At 40.3% G+C, this 22,309-nt stretch overlaps 1 protein-coding gene across 3 annotated transcripts in view; it reads right to left on the reverse strand.

Moving 5' to 3' along the window:
- Positions 1 to 22,309, reverse strand: part of XRCC5 (X-ray repair cross complementing 5) — a 96,040-nt gene that overhangs the window by 36,856 nt on the left and 36,875 nt on the right. For 2 of the 3 annotated variants that reach the window (XM_071216133.1, XM_004478686.2), the window contains 2 exons: positions 12,884 to 12,977; positions 10,519 to 10,588 (listed from right to left, as the gene is read on the reverse strand). In XM_071216133.1, the coding sequence (XP_071072234.1) occupies positions 10,519 to 10,588; positions 12,884 to 12,977 (164 nt within the window). Of the gene's footprint in view, positions 1 to 10,518; positions 10,589 to 12,883; positions 12,978 to 19,819; positions 19,963 to 22,309 lie in introns of those variants that run through there. The other variant, XM_071216134.1, reaches the window with a different exon arrangement.

The raw sequence follows: 22,309 nt of genomic DNA on the forward strand, positions 1-22,309 counted from the left end.
CCAAAAACATGATCCTGTAAATAGAAAATCCTAAGGGGTCTACCAAAAAAAAATTTTTTTTTAATTTTAAAAAACCTACTAAAACTAATAAGCAAGTTTAACAAGGTTGCAGGATACAAAATCAATTAGGGCAGCAGGTGTGCCTCAAGCGGTTGAGAGCCTGCTTTCCACATGGGAGGTCCCTGCTGCCTCCTAAAAACAAACTACAAGTAAACAAACGAAAAAAACCAACCCAGGGGAGCTGATGTGGCTCAGTGGTTGAGTGCCAGCTTCCTGCATATGAGGCCCTGGGTTCAATCCCCAACCCCAGTATGGTTAAAAAAAAGAAAAAGAAAAAGAAAAAAAACCTGATTATATTCCTATATACTAGTAACAAGCAATACAAAAATAAAATTAAAAATACAATTCCATTCACAGTAGCATTAAAAAGAATAAAATGCTTGGCAATAAATTAAACAAAGAAATGCAAGGCTTTCACACTAAAAACTACAAAACAATACAGAGAAAAAGTAAAATAAGATAAATAAATGGAGAGGGAAGCAGATGTGGTTCAAGCAACTGGGCTCCCATCTACCATGTGGGAGGTCCGGGGTTCAATTCCCAAGGCCTCCTGGTAAGGGCAAAGCGGGCTGGCCCACCCACACAGTAGTGCTGGCCTATGTTGGAGCGCTGGCCCAAGCAGAGAGCTGGCACAGTGAGATGACGCAACAGGGGGAGACAGAGAGGAGAGACAATGAGAGATGCAGCAGACTAGGTAGCTGAGGTGGCGCTGGGAATTGAGCACCTCTCTCTCAGTCCCAAGGGTCCCAGGATCAGTTCCTGGTGCCACCTGAAGAAGGGACAGGCAGACGTAGAGGAGCATACAGCGAGTGGACACAGACTGCAGATGGAGGGGAGGAGGGGGAATAAATAAATAGATAAATTTTTATTAAGTAAATAAAGGAAGAAACATTCTAATGGGTTAGAAGACTCAATATTGTTAAGATGGCAAATCTCCCTTAATATATAAATTCAATGCAATCCCTGTCAAAATCCTAGCAGTACTTTTCTGTGTAAATTGAAAAGCTGATCCTAAAATTTATATAGAAATACAAAGGATTTAGAATAGCCAAAACAAATTTTAAAAGAGCAAAGTTGGAGGACTTACACTACATGGTAGCAAAACTATATAAAGCTACAGTAATCAACACAGTGTGCTGTTGGCATAAGGACAGACATACAGATATATCAATGTAACAGAATTTAAGAGTCCAGAAATAATAATAATTGAAGAGTCCAGTTGCAGTTAAGGTCAACTGATTTTCAACAAATGGTATTAGGACAACTGGTTACCCCTATGTAAAACAATGAATCTAGACTCTGAACCTCACACCATTCCCAAAAATCAACTCAAAATGGACTATAAACTTAAATGCAAGAGTTAAAAGGGTAAAACTTCCAAAAGGAAACATATGAGAAAATTTTTGTGACTTGGCCGAAGTGAAGAGTTCTTATATATAACACCAAAAGCATACTCCTTAAAAGAAAAAAAAAGATAAACTGGACAAAATCAAAATTAAGAATGCTTACACTTCAAAATATATCATTAATAAAAAGAAAAGACAAGCCACAGGTGGGGAGAAACTATTTGCAAATCATTTATCTGATAAAGGACTTGTGTACAGAATATATAAAAAACACTCACATGTCAATAACCAGAAGACAAACAACCCTATTAAAATTTGGGCAAGAGATTTGAATAGATTTTCATCAAAGGCTTATTAATAAGCACATGAAAAGATGGTCAACATCAAAAGTCTTCAAGGAATTTCAAATTAAAACCATAATGAGCTACCAAAATACTGCCATTAGAATAGTTATAACTAAATACTGATAACACAGTGTTTACAAGGATATGGAGAGAATGGGACCCTCCCTCATTGCTGGTGGGGGTGTAAAATGGTACAGCTGCATTTAAAATTAGTTTCTTAAAAAGGTAAACATAAACTTTCCATATAGCCTAGTGATTCCACTCCTACATATCTACCCAAGAAAAATGAAAACATACATAAATGTTCATAACAGCATTATTTGTAATAGTTCCAAACTGGAAATTACACAGATGTCCATCAACTGGTGAATAGGTATACAAACTGTGGTATATACACACAATGGAATATTATTCAGCCATAAAAAGGAACGAAGTTCTGATACATGTGACCACATGGAAGAACCTAGAAGACACTATGTTGAATGAAATAAGCCAGACACAAAAGGACAAATATTGTATGATCTCACTGATATGAAATAATTAGAATAAGCAAACTCATAGAGTCAGAATCTAGAATGTAGGTTACTAGGGGAAGAGGTGGGGATAGAGAATAGGGAGTTAAGGCTTAAAATATACAGTTTCTATTTGGGACAATGGAAAAGTTTTGGTAATGGATGGTGGTGACAGTAGCAAAATACTGTGAATGTAATTAACAGCATTGAATTATATATTTGAATGTGGTTAAAAGGGGGAAATTTTAGCTTATATATATGTTACTAGAATAAATATTTTTTTAGAACTATGGAACTGCACAACACAGTGAACCCTAAGTTAAACTATGGACTATAGTTAATAGTACAATTATAAAAATGTGCTTTCATCAAGTGTAACAAATGTATCACACCAATGTCAGGTGGTATAATAAGGTGGTATATGGAAATTCTATATTTTACTCATGATTGTTCTATAAATCTACAACTTCTCTAATAAAAAATTATGCTAATCAAAAGCTAGATGCAAAAGGCTACAAATTTAATGATTCTATTTATGTGAAATATCCAGAAAAGGCTAATCTATAGAAACAAAGTTGTTGCTTGAGGTAGGGGTGGAAGTATCAATGTTGACTTCAAACTGACACAGGGAACTTTTGGGGTGAGGGAAGTATTCTTTAATGGACTGTGGTGATGATAATTTATGTAAAATTATTGGAATGGTACTTACAAGTATATTTTATAGTAGAAAACTATACTTCAATAAAGCTATTAAAAACTGGCAATAAATAAGTGCAATTGTTAAAAGAGATCTGTGGAGATTTACCATAGACAGAAGGAATATGCTAGATGTTTCTACTACAGAATAACTGCTAAAGTTCAGACAGCAGATCTTACCCTCATTGTCCCAAGTAAATTACTAGATTCTGAATGCAAAGATATTATAAAAAGATATTTCTCATTTGAGGAATGGCTCCTGATTTCAATGTTTACTGAAATCCAGTAAATATCCTGAGTGTTACGGTTGAACCCTGTGGTGGTTTAGTGTTATATACCCCAGTAAAACATGTTCTTAAGGTTGAATCCATTCCTGTGGGTGTGAACCCATTGTAAATAAGATCTCTGATGATATTACTTCAGTTCAGGTGTGGCCCAAATGAATCAGGATGGGTCTTATTCCTTTTACTGGAGGCCTTCAAGAAGGCCACAGAGAAAGAAGCCACAGGGAGCGGCAAGAAGCTTGAGGCCAAAAGAACTCAGAAGAGAGAATTCCATGCACTGCCATGTGACGGAAAAGCCAAGGACCCCAAAGGATGCTGGCCAGCCAGAAGATACCCACGTTGGGAGGAGGCAAACCTCTGAAACCAGGAACCAATAAATTCCCGCTGTTACACCAACCCACTGGGTGGTATTTATTTTAGCAGCCGAGCAACTAAAACAATTTTGAGTACCAAGAGTGGGGTGCTGCTATTACAAATACTTAAAAAAATGGAAACTGCTTTGGAATTGGGTACTAGGTAGAGGCTGGAAGAACTGTGAGGTGCTTATAGAAAAAGCCTAGAATGCTTTGAAGAGGTTTTTTTTACAGAAATATGGGTGTTAAAGGCACTTCCGATAAAGCCTTAGAAGGAAATGATGAACATGTTCTTGGAAACTGAAGGAAACTATTATAAAGTGGCAGAGAATTCGGTGAAATTGTGTTCTGATTTTGGCTGGAAGGCAGAACTGAAAATGATGAACTTGGATATTTAGCTGAGGTGATTTCCAAGTGAAGTATGGAAGATGGAGCCTGGATTCTTCTTGCAGCTTATAGTGAAAGGAGAGAAAGAGATAAACTGAGGATTGAACTATCAAGCACAAAAAAACATCAATTTGTACTTTGAAAATGCTCAGCTTATGCAGATAACATGTTCTGAGACTAGAGTCAGAAGCGGCTCTATCAGGGACCTCCCTTTGCTTCCGGGAAGTAAGTCCCCAGAGCAGAGAGTTCCACGTGAGGGTTTAGATAAACAACCCTTTGCTAAAGAGGATGTGGCTGAACATAGATCCAGTCAGTCATTTCAGTGGAAGTTAGTTATCCAGGAAGGATCTGTGGAAAGTTCTACTGTCTTGATAGTTTGGACCTGCTTGAACTGCACACAAAACCAACAAATTTTTATAAAATTTGTGTGAGCAGAACCACTGTCATTCTGGATTGAAAGGGACAGAGAAAGAACAAAATGAAGGAAGAATGATTTCAAGGGCAGAACCATTAAAGCAAAGGTCTGGACCAAAAAGACCTCCTTGGGCCAAGAGAGCAGACCCACCCACATGTGTGGAAAGAGCAGGTCTGCCCCTGCACTTGGAGGAGGTGGGCCTTATGTACCAATGCTTGGAGATAGTTGCACTTGTACACCCCATCATTAGCTGAGGGCCTGCCCACTGTGCAAGTGCTTGGAAGGGATTTGACATGTTGGGTTTCGGACTTGTTTGGGACCCATGACCCGTTTTCCTTCCAATTTCTCCCTCTTGTAATTGGAATGTTTATTCTATACCTGTCACACCTTTGTATATTAGAAGCAGAAAACTTGTTTTCTGGGTTTCGCAAGTCCATCTGACAGAGGAATTTTGTCCCAGAATAGGTCATGCCCATAACTGATTTTGATGAGACTTTGTACTTAGCATTACTATGAAATGACTAGGACTTCTGGGATGTTATGATAGATGAATACAGTTTGTATGTGGGACCAACATATCTTTTTAGGGTCCAGAAAGCAGAACTGTGATTGCCTGAAATTATATCCTCCAGAAAAAAAGGTTCTAAATCTTAACCCATTCTTGTGGGTGTGAACCCATTGTATATAGGACCTTTTGAGAGGTTATTTCAGTTAAGATGTTGGCCCAACTGAATCAGGGTGGGTTGTAATCCTATTAATGGAGACCTTATAGAGAAGAAAGCCAAGGCAAGAAGCTGGAGGTCAATGCAACCTGGAAGAGAAAGGAGAATAGTTGCCATGTGCACTGCCAAATGATGGAAAAGTCAAGGAACCCCAAAGACTGCTGACCAGCCAGAAGATACTGACCCCAGGAGGAAATAAACCTTTTGCCCCCTGAAACTATGAGTCAATAATTCCTGTGGTTAAGCTAACCCAGTGTACAGTTTTTGTTTGGGCAGCTAGCAAACAAATACAGACTTCATTGCCACTGAAGGCACAGAGATAGAAGACAGGTTTTCAGCTTAATCTGAAGAGGAAACTAAAATGGGCCTTTAATCTAAGCTAATTAAAGACTTTCTCCAACTACCTATAAGGAATCTCAAAAAAAAAGTTATTTTTTCTATTTCCTAAGATATCTATACTGATAATATTTTCAATTTCTTCTGAAACTGTGTTCTATATCTGAATCAAACTCCCTTCCTTTTTCTGGCCAAAGAAACAAGCTTCTGTTTTTTTTAAGTTATATGTAGACATGGACGGATCTAATAGACAGGACTAACTGTACCAAGTTACACTTACCACTTCTTTCTGCATCAGCATATTTTTTGCCATGGGCTTGCAATTTGAAAGAAGAGAACCGAAATACTTTAATTGCATTTAACTGGGACTCCAAGATGTTCCTATGCTTCTCTTACATATTTCAGCTGATTAATGACTACTTTAACAAAAGCCTAACACCCCTTCCTAAACATCTTAATTGGTTAAGAGCTTCTATTGTTTGCCAAAAGCAGTCACTTTAAGTCATTGATTAAAGCAGTTTGCACATCAGCACAATCTGAAATCAGTTTCCTTTTTCAACCAGCTGGGCTTAAGAAGCAATCTTGAAGACAGTCCAAATCAAGAACCAAGTGGGATGCCCTGCATAACAATGATCTACCACCATGCAAGACAGAAGCACAGAATTTACATGAGGTGGAAAAAAAAGAACCAAATTGCTATGAGTAAGTACTTTAACCCTTCTCTGGCTCATAAATCACAGTCATTGGCACTTTGTGCAACAGTGAAAGCTAACAGCAAGTTGGATAACATATCTTTCTTCTAAGTACCCAAGAATACATGAAGGCAAAATTCCATGTTTCCATGAGAGTCAATTGTACGCACTCGCCTTACTGTATTAGATTGCACAGGTCATCAATGCAAGTCAATCAATCAGTTACATTAAATGCAAGCTTGAATGGACTATGCCCTCTTCTAATTGTTCTGACACTGGGAAAGTATTCATATGAATTCCACATTTTTTGGCCAGAAAAAAAAAATCCATTTCATTTTTAACATAAAAAGGGAAAAACATACAGCAGGCTTAAGACAAGCCAACTTTACCACATAGCTTGAAAATACAAAACACTGGAATAAAATATGACTGTCTTAATATGACAGACTTCTTATTTTATTCCTTTTTATGCTCTAGGGAAAAAATACAAGTGCTCACTAACACTATAACTATAACATGCTTTTATTTTTATGCTACCAGTTGTGTCTCTCTTCTTTTTTTTGTGTGAGGTACTGGATCTGGGGATTGAACCTGGGATCTCATATGTGGTAAGTCAGCACTCAACGACTGAGCCACACTGGCTTCCCTAAGTTGGTTTTCTTGTTTGTTTGCCTGTTGTCCGTTTATTTTTCTTTAGGAGGCACTGGGAACCAAACCTGGGACCTGCCATGTGGGAAGCAGGTGCTCAACCGCTTGAGCCACATCTGTTCCTTTTAAAATTAATAACTAAATGTACATTCTGCCTAGTGCTGGAAGGCCTCACAGAAGAAGTGAATTTTAAGAAATACATTTGAAAACTGAAAGGCAGAAAGACTTGAAGATGGGATGGGATGCAAACAAATGAGAGGAAAAGAGACAGAAATTAAATGCTTCTGCAGCCACAGAATGAATTCATCACCTTCTAACCAAATGGACATGCACATTACTGCTCAGTTGTACATAAATCCAATGTCAAATACCAGCTATTTGGGGGGGTCCATTAAATTTCTGCTTAGGAGGTTTTCTCTTGGCAGGGTTCCCTACCCCTTAAGCAGTCATGTTCATGTAAATTCAATCTGGTAGAATGGAGCTCATCCGCTCTCTCACTACTTGAAGTCTAATACGCAGTTTATTATCTAAATGGCAAAACAGGACTGGTAGAAGAGAGAATCTTTTCAGATTATAAAAAGTTATATTCCATTCTTTTATCTGTCTCCACACAGCCATTTGGTTCAGGGTCCTCGGATAACCCATTTTTGACGTACCAGGTAATGTTCAAGCTATTTTACATAATGTCACATACTTAGTGGGAAGCTATAAATTCAGACATATCTTAATCATACAGGAAATTATTTGGAGGATTAAAGTCATGTGCTTCCTTCTTCTCCAATTTCCTAGCTATCTTTTAACAACTTTAGCTCTCTTTTTAAGGAAAAGTAGGTAAAGGTCAGGGAGTTGGAAATCCATGGTGTTCCTCCTTAGCAACTCTACTGAATGGCTGGCTGGTTGGAGGAGGCTGTTCGGATAAGTGGATAACTCAATTTGAGGATCCACTGAGAAGTCTGTGGACTCAAGCTCTTCACCTTAGCTACAAATATCACCAGTGATTGACATGACGCATTAGGAATAGTGCACTGTTTGTGGGGAAACAATTCTGCTTTCACGATGACGGATATACAGCTGTGGTCAAGAATTTTAATATTGTAAAACTGTGTGAAAGAATGGTGGGTAGAGAAGGAGGGAAGAGGAAAGGGACTGGAAAGAGAAGGGCACCTGAGAGAGAATATCAAAGACAACCCACAGAAACATCAGCATGATTGTTTCCTGGGGTTCAGAGTGTTAGTTATCTCCTCTTTGCCAATAAGCTTAGAACTAGAAACAGTCCCTCACAGTGACAACCAGAAGGTAAGAAAATCTGTAGCTGCCTATTGTAAACTGCTGATACCAAGAGGACAGGATCATGATTTTCCGGTATGGTTGTGCTACCATTAGGCCAGAGATTTCAGGCCCATATTTCAGCTTACAATAAGAGGTGAAAGGTGGCAGCGGACTTGGCCCAGTGGTTAGGGCGTCCATCTGCCACATGGGAGGTCCGTGATTCAAACCATGGGCCTCCTTGACCCATGTGGAGCTGGCCCATACGCAGTGCTGATGCGCGCAAGGAGTGCCGCGCCACGCAGGGGTGTCCCCCACGTAGGGAAGCCCCATGTGCAAGGAGTGCGCCCCGTAAGGAGAGCCACCCAGCACGAAAGAAAGTGCAGCCTGCCCAGGAATGGTGCCGCACACAGAGAGAGCTGACACAACAAAAAAAGAAACACAGATTCCCATGCCGCTGACAACAGAAGCCGACAAAGACGACGCAGCAAATAGACACAGAGAACAGACAACTGGGTGGGGGGGAGGGGAGATAAATAAATAAATAAATCTTAAAAAAAAAAAAGAGGTGAAAGGTTATATGTAATCCAAGTATCTTTTAAAAATAAATTAAAAATATATTTTAAAAAAGAGGTGAAGGGGCCAAGCTGTACCTAAGGGTAAAACAGTCTTACCAACTATCTACTGTTGATCATGCTTTTGGCAACTGAATCAAAATAATAATAGTGGAGAAGAGCAGCCTTCCCCCAGCCCCAGACAGAGATCTCTAGGAGGCATAAAGATCACTACTAGGGAAATGTAAGGCAGTAAATCTTTGGGCTTGCAAGGGAAGTGAGTCTTAGGTCACAAAGGGCCTTTGTGTAAAGAGGTGTAAAAAGAGAAAAACAAGGGAGCAGATGTAGTTCAAGAGGTTGAGCACCTGCTTCCTAAGTATCAGGTCCCAGTTTCAATTCCCAGTACATTCTAAGAAACAAACAAACAAAACAACTCTCACTGAGGAGTGGATGTAGCTCAGTAGTTGAGCGCCTGCTTCCCATGTAAGAGGTCCTGGGTTCAATCCCTGGTACCTCCTGAAAAAAAAAAAAGAACAACAGACAAAATTTCTGGAGCTTGAAGGAAGAAAAGGAGGGATAATAGGGAAGCCAGGTTAGGAACACACAAAGCAGAAAGAGTTGCTAACAAGTGGTAAGTCCCATTTTCCCATGCTCTGTGGAAAGTCTGGTTTTGTGAGGTTGCTGGAGGGTTCTGACTCATCAAGTCCTAGTTGGAGGTACAGCGGTAATGCACTGTCCCAACACTGGTGACATGCTGGGACTCAAAATCACAAAGTAAAAGTATAATCCACTCCTCAAAAGTCCTATCTACAGGCACAAGGTTTTAAGATACAGGACTTTATAATGTTTAAAAAAAAAGTATAGGTAAGGAAGGCATCAGGAATCAGAAGAAACAATAATGCTATGTAGGAAAAATCCAGTACTTGAAAGATACCTAAGTTTGAATCCCAGTGCCATTCTGTGGGAAGCTAATTCCAGTTTTACAGCTTTTTCCTTTATAAAAGGAGAATCATAATAACTGATGTAACCTATAGTCATTGAGGGTTCGCGTACCCTTCCCAACGCTGCCTTGAAGACCAATTGCATAATCTGGGAGAAACATTATGCTTTCCTAAGATTTGAGTGACTTCTCAGGAATTTACTCTCTCATGGTCTCTTCAGACTCTGGCCCCCTGTGTTCTCAGGTGCTGTGTCTGGTCTGCATGGAGCCATTCTTAAGAGGGAGACCCAGGAATCAGTTCTATCTGTGTTTGGACAGACCTGGGCTGAGCTAACCCTCAGGTGCTCATAATGTTGCTTCAGGTGCTCACTCATAAGGGACAATCAGGGGAAGTGGACTTGGCCCAACAGATAGGGCAGGTTCGTGGTTCAAACCCTGGGCCTCCTTGACCCGTGTGGAGCTGGCCCATGCGCAGTGCTGATGTGCGCAAGGAGTGCCCTGCCATGCAGGGGTGGCCCCCGCGTAGGGGAGCCCCACATGCAAGGAGTGCGCCCTGTAAGGAGAGCCACCCAGCGCAAAAGAAAGTGCAGCCTGCCCAGGAATGGTGCCACACACATGGAGAGTTGACACAACAAGATGATGCAACAAAAAGAGACACAGATTCCCGATGCCACCCATAAAGAAGCAGTCACAGAAGAACACACAGCGAATGGACACAGAGAGCAGACAACTGGGTGGGGGAAAGGGGAGATAGATAGATAGATAGATAGATAGATAGATAGATAGATAGATAGATAGATAGATAGATAGATAGATAAGGGACAATCACAAAAGATCTGTCAGTAAAGAAAAATGCTATAAAAAACATTAAAACAAAAGGCTGCCCTTAGTAATCTAGATTTTTTAACCGTTAAACTAATTAACACTTTCTCTTAGATGCAAAACAAGTGGCACATCACTCACCTTCCTCAAAGTTGGCATTCTTCTGCCTCACTAGGACATGGAAGTTTTCAGCAGGATTCACACTTCCAACCTAGAATATACCCACAGACAATAAACCTGCAGATCACTTCTCTTTTTGGCAGTACCCCAGGCAGTATAAGATAGCTTAATGTAGTAAATGCGCTCTTAAGAAATAAAAACAAAGACAAAGAAAAGGTCCTTTTCTACTCATTTTCATTTCCAGGGCTCTGTTAAAAAGCTAGCAGATTGCTGTGGCCAAAAAGCTGCCCGTCTGTACTTTCACTTACCTATCCAAATATAAGCTGACTTCTTTCCAGTGGCATCAGAAGTACTACAAACCAATCTGCCAGCCAGCCTCTCAACACCAAACCAATTAGGAATGGGAGGATTATATAGCGTGGGAGTCAGCTGAGAATATATTTGTCCCACTAACATGACATGAAAATTAACAGCCTGATGCTTGATGTACTGAAACGCTCTTCTGGGGGACTGCTGCTAACTCTACGGTATTGAAATTGTGGTAGATATACAAATACACCCAAGTTGAATATGCCCCCGAAAGTAAAAACAAGATAGGGAAAGATTTTCTGCAGTAGTAGATGGTAAAGTTCCAAAGATGAACGTCTCTGCCACTAAAATCTGTCTTTAAGCTTCCAGTTTTGGGAAGTGGACTTGGTCCAATGGATAGGGCGTCCGCCTACCACATGGGCGGTCCACAGTTCAAACCCCGGGCCTCCTTGACCCATGTGGAGCTGGCCCATGCGCAGTGCTGATGTGCGCAAGGAGTGCCCTGCCACACAGGGTATTCCCGTGTAGGGGAGCCCCACACATAAGGAGTGCGCCCCGTAAGGAGAGCCACCCAGCATGAAAGAAAGTGCAGCCTGCCCAGGAATGGCACCGCACACAGAGAGAGCTGACACAATAAGATGATGCAACAAAAAGAAACACAAGATTCCCGTGCTGCTGACAACAAGAGAAGCGGACAAAGAAGAACACACAGGCAGCGGACTTGGCCCAGTGGTTGGGGAGTCTGTCTGCCACATGGGAGGTCTGTGGTTCGAACCCCGGGCCTCCTTGACCCGTGTGCAGCTGGCCCATGCGAGGTGCTGATGTGTGCGGGGAGTGCTGTGCCACGCAGGGGTGTCCCCCGCGTAGGGGAGCCCCACGCACAGGGAGTGTGCCCCATAGGGAGAGCCACCCAGAGGGAAGGAGAGTGCAGCCTGCCCAGGAGTGGCGCCACACACATGGAGAGCTGACACGGCAAGATGACACAACAAAAAGAAACACAGATTCCCGTGCCGCTGATGGCAAAAGAAGCGGACAAAGAAGACGAGGCATGTGGACACAGAGCAGACAACCAGGGTCAGGGGGGGAGGGGAGAGAAATAAATAATAAATAAATAAATAAATAAATCTTTTTTTTAAAAAAAGAACACACAGCACATAGACACAGAGAACAGACAGCTGGTGGGGGAGGGGAGAGAAATAAAATAAATAAATAAATCTTTAAAAAAAAAAATCTTCCAGTTTAACTTTAACAGGGCCTAGGCACCACTCAGCTCACAGTAGAGAAAGCAACAGAGTTCCAACTATAGCGGTGAACTTCAGTACAAGGTATACTGATGTTTCCAGTTTGCTCTGATACAGCAAGCAGAGAAGGTCCCAGAATAAAAAAGTTAGGATTTTATTTTTCACTGTAAGAGTAAACACTGAAACAGAATCCAAATCATTTTCCAGATGTTCAAATTTTCTAGGAGCATTTGTTTGAGATGGTAACAAGTGCTGCCTATTGTTCCTAGGGTATTTAACTAGTAAGGGACCATTTTTAATAGCCACAAATTAAAAATAATGCCACTTAAATAAGACGATATATTTAAGCTACAAAAACATTCTCATTAAATAAAAATGATCTTAAGTATCAAAGGATAGTAGTTTGGGGAACTCCTAAACTTATGAATACTGTTCTGAAATTGTTTATTAGAAAACAAATGGGAGAGTTATACATTTCACATTCTTGGGGAATAAGATTCATATTATTAACCCCCTAGTCATCCTATCATTTTGACAAAACAGAAAGTTGTAACATGAAGCCAACAAATGAGGTATTCCATGCTTTATGTATTACAGAGCTCTATATATTATATATTATATAGAATATTCTACAGATAAACTATACACATAATATACAGTAATTCTACAGATAATTACTTAAAAGTAAGAAAGGAACTGTGGTGTGGGCTTTTACAGATCACATATTGAAAGAACCAGAGAAGGTGATAATAAAAGACTAACAAAAATTGATGCAATCCCTCCCAAGCCCTAACCTTCCTGAAAAGCAGGAAGCACACTGAGAAAGCTCTGCTTACACTGGTGACACTGCCCTCGGCCAGGCTGGAGATACTGAAGCGGACTTCCCCTTCCTCAGTCTTATACTTTTTAGAGGTGGGTCCATCTTCATTTCTGGAAAAGAAAAGTTTTTTTCCCTTAAAACAAAACCAAACAATACAAAAACAAAAGCACGGATGTGGAAAACATAAACTTATTTTCCAAGCATCAAAAACAAGCAGCCATACTTAGCCCATCTGCGCAAACAGCCTGCCTCCTTTTCCCAGCCTTGGGGCTTCGGACAACAGCCCAGGCTTGTTTTACAGCAGTGCAGGTATTATGATTAGCAGTCACATCACAAAGCCCTCTCAAAAGATCAAACTGCAAGTGCAGGTAAGGGAAACTTAACATCTAAGTAAGAAATACACTTACCCGTCAGATATTATTTGCTAGTTCCTGTTGCACAATTGATAGCTATTAGCTTTCCATGTACACAGAAGACCTCTGTGTCTAATAACCCATCATCTGCATTGTGTATATAAGAGCTGGTTTCCACTTACAGCTGTCAAAACTTATAGACAATCCTTAATTAAATATGGAGGAGCTTGCTCTTAGAGAAGTCTTAAACTACTTTAAAAAACCACTTTCAAAAGAAAACTTTTAATTTTTCTTTGATAAGCCTAATTTTGCTTTGGGCAATATACTAGCAGAGTCCAGTAATACCTGTGCACTAAGGGAAAGAAGACTTCAGGAAAGTGTTTCAAACATCTTTCCTCAAATACCTGGCTGGCTGGCCTTAATAGTCTACCTTAAAGTCAAGAGGAAGTCAAGTTAATTGCAAAAGAGAAAAAAATCAAATCCAAAGACTCTGCCCATAATCTCCCATAAGCTGTTGAACACAAATATATGAAGATTTTTCTTCCAGAGAAATAACCAATCTTGGGTAAAAGCAGCTGTCAAGAAATGGCTGAGGTGGCGGACTTGGCCCAGTGGTTGGGGCGCCCATCTACCACATGGGAGGTCCGCGGTTCAAACCCTGGGCCTCCTTGACCCGTGTGGAGCTGGCCCATGCGCAGTGCTGATACGCACAAGGAGTGCCCTGCCAAGCAGAGGTGTCCCCGCGTAGGGCAGCCCCACGCGCAAAGAGTGCGCCGCATAAGGAGAGCCGCCCAGCACAAAAGAAAGTGCAGCCTGCCTAAGAATGGTGCCGCCCACACGGAGAAATGACACAACAAGATGACACGGCAAAAAGAAACACAGAATCCCGTGCCGCTGACAACAACAGAAGTGGACAAAGAAGACGCAGCAAATAGACACACAGAACAGACAACCAGGGTGAGGGGGGAAGGGGAGAGAAATAAATAATAAATAAATCTTAAAAAAAAAGAAAAAAAAGAAATGGCTGAATGCCTGAGCCTCAACAGACTTGTAACTCCTACACTATGGTTTATTAGACTTACCCCACTCATCTAACATGGAGGTGAAGAAGGTCAACCACCACACCAGGGAGCCAAGAGTGCCTACAACTGAAAGTAGGAGGATTGCATCCAGCATCCGTGTGGAATCTAAGCCCCCTCTTGATATAGATGTGGAGTGGACACAACCATTCTAAGGTCCACAGGATGGAGGAATAGAGTATAGACTAGAGTGGACTTACTGATATTCTATTCATGAACTATTAATTAGTAATCGAAGAAAATGTGGCATTGGTGTGGAGAAAGTGGCCATGGTGGCTACTGGGGTAGGGAATGGGAGGAAGAGATGTGATGTGGGGGCATTTTCGGGGGTTGTGGTTGTCCTGAGTGGTGCTGCAGGGACAGTTACCGGACATTGTATATCCTCCCATGGCCCACTGAGTGGAATGTGGGAGAGTGTGGGCTATGGTGTGGACCACTGACCATGAAGTGCAGCGGTGCTCAGAGATGTAGTCACCAAATGCAGTGAATGTCTCATGATGATTAAGGAGGTTGTTGTTATGGGGGGAGGAGTGGGGTGAGGGGGGTGGGAGGTATATGGGGATAAAGACAAAAAAATGAAGGAAAAAAAAAAAAGAAATGGCTGAATGATTACAGATGTAGTATTTCTAAATGTGTTCCTCCACAGCAGTCCCCCCAAGACCCCAACCTTCAGACAATGGGGTTTAAAGAAGAGATTATCCTGAAAGTAAAGCAAAGAAAAATAAGTCCTAAGCTGGCTTACTCAATAATGAATCACCTCTTCCAGCTAAGGAAAAGGACTAAATGAATTAGAAGGCTTTACAAAAATGAATTTTTAAGTTTCATTACTTGACAACTTTGCCATTCACCACTTGCCTTTTTTCACTTTGAGAAGTAGAGAATAGGTAAGGAGAAGACAGAAGGACGTGGACCAAGAAACACTTAAAGAGGATGAAGTCATCTAGACCTTTTTCCTTGCAAACAGAATTTAAAAAATAGCCAAACAAAGCCTTGATGGTAAAAATGGAGGAAAACCACCCATATCCATGGAAGCATGAAAATCCACTAGAATTAGTGTCTATTAAAAAGAGAGAAAGAAAGGTTATGGCATGTCTGTTAACCATTGCCAGTTCTCCTCAAGAGACAGATAATAATATGGTACTGCTGTAAGATATGACTGGTCGTGGAACCTTAGGTAAATGACTATTCTCTCTGAGCTACAGCTTTTCATCTGGAAAACACTTGACGATGAAAAGTACCATTAGTATAGCAACCATGTAACTAGCTTCTTTCCAAAAATACAAATTAACTATATAGTGGTATTAAGAAGCATTACTACACGCAAAGCACCAAACTAAGTTCTGTGGGAATACAAGGTTAAAATGCATGAATAATTTATTAAACCCTAGAATCCATAAGATTCTAGGGAAGGAAGTGTAAGGAGACATAAATATCAATTCTCTAGATTGGGGCAGGAAAAAGCTGACCAAGAAATAAGCAGAAAGTAGTGAAAATTTAATATGGTTAATATACACAAGGCAAAACCAATTAATAAGATTATTAGGAATATTACATATATTAAACTCATAATGTCTTTGTGAAGTAAGAAAGGGCAGTAACTGTCATCCCCAAGTAATCTATGGAGGACCAAAGTTCCAGAAGGCAGAAATTATCCATGCAAGATCACAAGAGACATGCAAATGTTAACAGGTGCTGCATTTGGATGGTGGGACCTTGGGGATCTGTTTCTCTTTTTTCTTTTCTCATTTTCTTTCATAAGCCTGTATGAATTTTTAAATTCTTATTTAACCAAACATTTACTGAGTACATACTTGTCAGGCACTAAGCTAGACTCTATACTCTAGATATACAAAATTTAATGTCCAACACTTTCAAGAAGTACAGCCTTATAAAAAAGATAAGCATGTAATAAATACTTTCATATAAGTATATAAACAATTATCAAAATATTGTGACAAGTTGCATATCCCTTTCAGAGGACAGTAAATAGTTTTACTGGAGTGGGACATGAGCTGCAATCTGGGAAGTAGAGAGCTGTGGCTAGAAAATACATGAACTACAGGCACAGAAAAACGTGAGGAAAGAAAATGGTTTTGTCTAGGTAGCTGGATTACAGCGAGGTACTTCTTTTTTTTCTGCTTTATCTGGGTTTTATCATTTGTGTAATTGAGTTTGATCTTATGCTGAATAATGGAAGTCCCTTAAAGCCAGGGTTTTTAACCCCAGGTCCAAGGATGGTGTCAAGGAATCTGTAAACTGCCTGAAATGTTATACAAAACTAGGTCTGTTAGGGCTTCTTTACAGTATGAGGGTACATAGTTGTTGTTTTTTAAATCAGATTATCAAAAAGGCCCACTGCAAAAAACAAAAATGATTAAGAATCACTGCATTAGAGAACTTTAAGTAAGGGAATGGATATGATCAGATTTGTTTTTTAAAAAGCATTTACCAGAATGCAGAATGGAATGGAAAGGGATAAGAATGGAGTGAAGATAAATCCATTAAAAGGTTATCTCAGTAAAGCAGGCTAAATATCAGAAGACCTGTATAGAAGCAGTGGCAGTGGGTGACACTAATAATAAGAGTTAGTGTTTTTCAAACGTTTACCATGCACTAGTCACTGTGCTAAGCACATTTAAAATATCTCTGGGGAGTGGATGTGGCTCAAGCAGTTGAGCATCTGTCTCTCACACCGGAGGCGGGGGGGCCTCCTGGGTTTGGTTCCTGGTGCCTCCTAAAGAAGACTAACACACAACTAGCAGACAACAAGCAAAACAACAACGAGCAGACAAAGACCGCAAAGAGTAAAAACAAGCAAAAACAATGCCCCTTAATAAAGAATAAACAGATGAGGAAGGCATGGGGGAGTGGGGACTGCAAATAAAAGCACTGTGTAAATTAACTTAAAAAACAATCTCCATCAAGCCTTTCAACAATTCTATGAGTTAGCTATTCTCATTGTCTTTTTACAGATGAGCAAAATGAAGCTCAAAAGGGCTTGAGCCCTTGTCTAAAGCACAGTTAGTAAGGGGTCAGAACTAATTCTGTATTTTTAACCACTATCCTTTACAGCTTCCTGAAAGGCAGGTATTTGTTATCCCCGCAACTTACCAATTCCACACAGCTACTAAGAAACAATGCTTGGGGTTCAGATCCAAATCCATCCAACTCCAAAATCAATACTATTAACTACACTAACCTGAAGACAAAGGGGCAAGTCTGAGGTAAATTTACTACAACTTGGTAAGCCAATTAGATAAAGAAACTAAAAAAATAAGATAATTTCCAGGAAATTAGGCATCATTGACTGAAATAGAGAAGATAGCATAAAGACGGAAGTTTCAAAGGAGTGTGGAAGGTGCAGGAAGATGAAGTCATTTCTCAACATACTATACTGAACTTTGAGATGTTGATGTTCACTGAAGATATCCAGCAGATAGGATGGAAATCTGGAATGCAGGCAGATATTTAGTAGTTTTTTAATCCATGAACGTGAAATAATTTAAAGGTCTTGGGATGTGTACTACTAAGACAATATGGCATAATAGTTAAAAGCATAAGCTCTGGGGTCAGACTGCCTGCTTTCAACTCCTTATTTCAACACTTAACAACTGTGATCCTGGGCAAGTTTCTTACCTTCTTTAAACCTCGGTCTCCTCTGATTTAAGATGGGATCAATAAAGAACTATTTCATAGGATAGCTGAGAGGATGCAAACAGATAATGCATGTAAGCACTCAGCATTATACCTGTATTCAAAAAACGTTGGCTATTTCCAAGGATGAGTACTTACAGAACATCAACATTTAAGGTTGGTAGAAAAATACAAGTTGCCCTCAGAGGAATCTGAGAGGGAGTTGCTGAAGATTTAGAAAGTCAAGTCTGGAGAAGCCGAAATTAATGAAGATAAATGAGTTTCAACAGGGAAAGAATAACTGACAAAGTCAAGTGTCACAAAGAGGTCAAGAAAGAAACTGCAAAGGTGAAGTGAATTTAGCAGTTAGTATTCTTTGGAAGACCAGTTTCAGGGTAGTGGTAGGGCAGAAGCCAGAGAGAATGGAAACCGAGACAAGAGCTGTGCAGACTCTTCTTTCAATAAGCCTAATTTAGGGAAGGAAAGAAGATAATAGGGTGGTATTTAGAGGGAGCAGTGAGGAGATTATTAATTTTTTTAGATGAATGAACTGAAATGTTAATATGTTAAGGGAAAGGAGCTGATAAAGTGAGAGAAAGAAGCTGAAAATATAGAAGAGGAAAGACAGAGGGAAACAGGATCCCAGGGCAAGAGGTAGAGGGATTAACTTGGGACAAGATGAAGTGCCCTCTTTCACTGAGAAAGGGAAGAAGTAAAGGTAGATGAAAAATAAACAGGCGTTTTTAGGTAAGAGTCAGAAAATTGAGGGAGTTCCTACCTGTTGGCCTCTATTTTCTTTTCAAATCACCTTTGTCATCTTCATGGACAATGTGTCAGGGACATGACAGAGTTTTTAAATAATTTACTCTCACTGTATTCTTACTTGTGCCAGGCTCTAGGGATACAACACTGAACAGTATATACCATTCCCTTAACCCTCATGAAAGCTCTATGAGACAGATACTCCTCTTAGGCTGGTTATACCCATGAGGAATTGAGGCTTACAGAGGGTTAGCAGCCTGAGGTCACACTCCAGAGCAAGGGGACCCACTCACGCAGTCTGGTTCTGGAGCCTGAAGCCTTAATCTTTAATCAGGTTAAGACTGTCTGCTGAGAATGAGTAGGGAGGGATCTCAGGGGACTTAAAGAAGAAAATTAAAATAGCTGCACAGAGAATTAGACATTAGATGTCCTCATTCTCATGCAAGTTCCCTGGTTCAAGAGATGACATTTTCATTTCAAGGGTGAACATCAACATTAAGGGAAGTGTATTAGTTAGCCAAAATGGGTGCTGATGTATAATACCAGAAATTGGTTGGTTTTCATAAAGGGTATTTATTTGGGATAGGAGCTTACAGATACCAGCCCATAAAGCATAAGTTACTTCCCTCACCAAAGTCTATTTTCACATGTTGGAGCAAGGTGGCTGCCAACGTCTGCCAGGGTTCAGGCTTCCTAGGTTCCTCCCTTCCAGAGTCTTGCTTCTCTCTGGGTTCAGGGTTTCTCTCTTTCTGGGGCTTGCTTCTGTTTCCTCTGTGAGCCTACTTCCCAGGGCTCCAGCTTAAGGCTTCAGCATCAAACTCCATCAAAAACCTCAAGTCTGTTCTTTTCCATGCCTTTTATCTGGAAGTCCCCACCCACGCCCTAATGACGTGGCCCAATCAAAGCCCTAATCATAACTTAAATCATGTCCAGGTACAGACCAGATTACAAATATAATCCAATACCTATTTTTGGAATTCATAACCATATCAAACTGCTACAGGGAGCAATATGATAAAGGTAATGCTTAGTGCATTTCTGAACCTCACTGTCAAATGGTGCCCTTCCCCTCTTGGAATGAAGAAATTACTTCTAACAGTAGGGATTCAAAAGTTCCAGCATGAATAGCAGACCTCAAATGTTCAATATTTTTATTGACAATGAACCATTATTGTTTTGGGTGTTGACTATGGTTTTCCCTCCAAACAGCTCGAAGCGCTTTAACATCTGTGATTTCCCGGTTCATTACAGTATCTTCTGAGAAGAGGCTGTTTTAGATGGAGAAAAATCTCATTAAGCTAATTATTTCACCAAAATCAGATCAAAAGCAGCAAAGCTGGAATGATTACCAGTGACTCCCAGTGCAAGTCTCTTGTCCTAGATTATGAAACTGCTTGAACAGACTTTATTTACTCACTCCCCAATTTCAGTCCTTCACCTTTACACTGAAAATATTTACCCTACGTGTAGGAATGCTAAATATACACAGCACAGCTAATTTGAGCATTTTTTTTCCTCTTAAGGAAACTACCTCTAAAGCTGACTGGAGCCTTATCATAAAAATTGAGGGTTTTTAGAAACTTGTAGAAAGGACTGAGTCATTCTTGAATGCAGGAGCTACTCAATAAATATTTGCGAAATAGATCATTTCTGCAGTTCTTAAAAACTACGAGTTTTTGAGAAGCAAGGGTACAAAATAGGAGTATGGGTAGGTGTGTGTGAGTGAGATGATTCTCAGGCCCCAGGCAAATAACTTGCTGTATCACAAGCCCTTATGGGAACAAAGAACAAGAAGCTCAGTACACTCAAGTTTCCTGAAGACTGAGTGGTAAGAAGAGAGCTGAAGGTGTAATCACAGCAGTGATCAAATCACACAACAGCAGCCTTCTGGGCATATGTGGTGTCTTTTTTTAACCATCCAATTTACATTTTAATCAACGGGAGGAGGGGAAAATGGCCTATTTCCTTCCCAAACACCAGAAGGTAATCAAGATCCTGAACTGGAGCTTTAATACACTAAGAAAGAATAGCCACTTGACAGCAGCGAGTCTAAAGTAAGGCTGCCATGGAAAGAGAACTGGGAATTGTATTGAAGTATTTTAAAATACTCATCCGGGGGCATATAGGTAGATGAGGCTAGCAGAGGGAAAAGTGGATTTTTATTAATATCTTCCTATGTAGAAGAAAGCATGATAGACTAAGAATAAAAGTAAATCCCTTGGGATGTGTTTAGGAACACACATTATAGATAGACTCTCAACCCATGATTTGTTTTTCATCCTGACAAAGCTTGGAGAATTAACTTTCTAAAAAGTGACAGAAAATGCAGAGCTTTCTATTCAATTGGAAGATAATTCACTAAATTAATAATTTCTCGAAACCTGTGAAGATTTCTGTGGAAACGGCTCAATAATTCTGCACTGGGGTATTTAAAAATAATAAGCTTTTGTTTGTCAATAAAGATACAGCTGTGGAGAGAAAATAAAAGGAACTATTTTAAAAATCAGCTTTTAAAACTGGATCTTAAGATGCAACCTAAAGAAATGAATAGATCATTTTGGTTTGAGGAAAAAGCCATGAATAACCAGTTGACCTACTCCTGATAAAAATCAATGTTATATCCCCAAATGTTTCTGAATATCAAGAATGACTTCTGGTTTTGTTATAAATGCAAATTGATACAGATCCTAAACAGAATCTGATGAGGGGAAACGTTTTTGAAAAAGAGCCACCTGAAAGTTAGACTTAAATAATATATGAAAGGCATCTTGCAATCCTTAAACCACAAATACCTCACTAATGAAATAACAAGTACATCCTCAACATACTAAGAGAATAGCTACAGATGAATCAGATTTTTCACTCTCCTTCCACTTTTTCTTCAAAATCGCAATGATGTTCTCCTGACTCTAAATTCCAAACAAAAGTACCTAATTACACTCAACCCTGCTCCCTCATCCCCAACATCTTACTTTAAAAAGGGCAAAAATTAGTCTTAGATATATTTTTTAAAAACTTTGCTTAGTTTCCCTACATACAATTCACCAAGAATTTGATGCAGATCAAAAAGTCATCAAGGGAAACGGATGTGGCTCAACCAATTGGGCTCCCGTCTACCATATAGAAGGTCCAGGGTTCAATGCCCAGGGCCTCCTGGTGAGGGCAAGCTGGCCCACACGGCGAGCTGGTCCACAGAGAGTGCTGGCCTACGCAGGAATGCCACTCCACACAGGAGTGCTGCCCCGCATGGGAATGCTGCCCAATGTGGGAAAGCCGCACCGCGCAGGAGTGCTGGCCGACACTGCGAGCTGGCACAGCAAGATGACGCAACAAGAGACAGAGGACAGAAAATAAGAAGACACAGTGGAACAGGGAGCTCAGGTGGTGCAAGAGAGTAATCACTTCTCTCCCAGTCTGGAAGGTCCCAGGATCAGTTCCCGGAGCCACCTAATGAGAATACAAGCAGACACAGAAGAATACACAGCTAATGGACACAAGAGAACAGACAACAGGGGAAACGGGAGGGTGTGGGAACGGGGGGGTAATGGGGGGTTGCGGAATACAAAATAATTTTTTAAAAAGTCATCAACTCAGAAGGTAGTTCAAAATTCCAGG

This window comes from Dasypus novemcinctus, chromosome 7 (assembly GCF_030445035.2).
Source record: "Dasypus novemcinctus isolate mDasNov1 chromosome 7, mDasNov1.1.hap2, whole genome shotgun sequence".
NCBI lineage: Eukaryota > Metazoa > Chordata > Mammalia > Cingulata > Dasypodidae > Dasypus > Dasypus novemcinctus.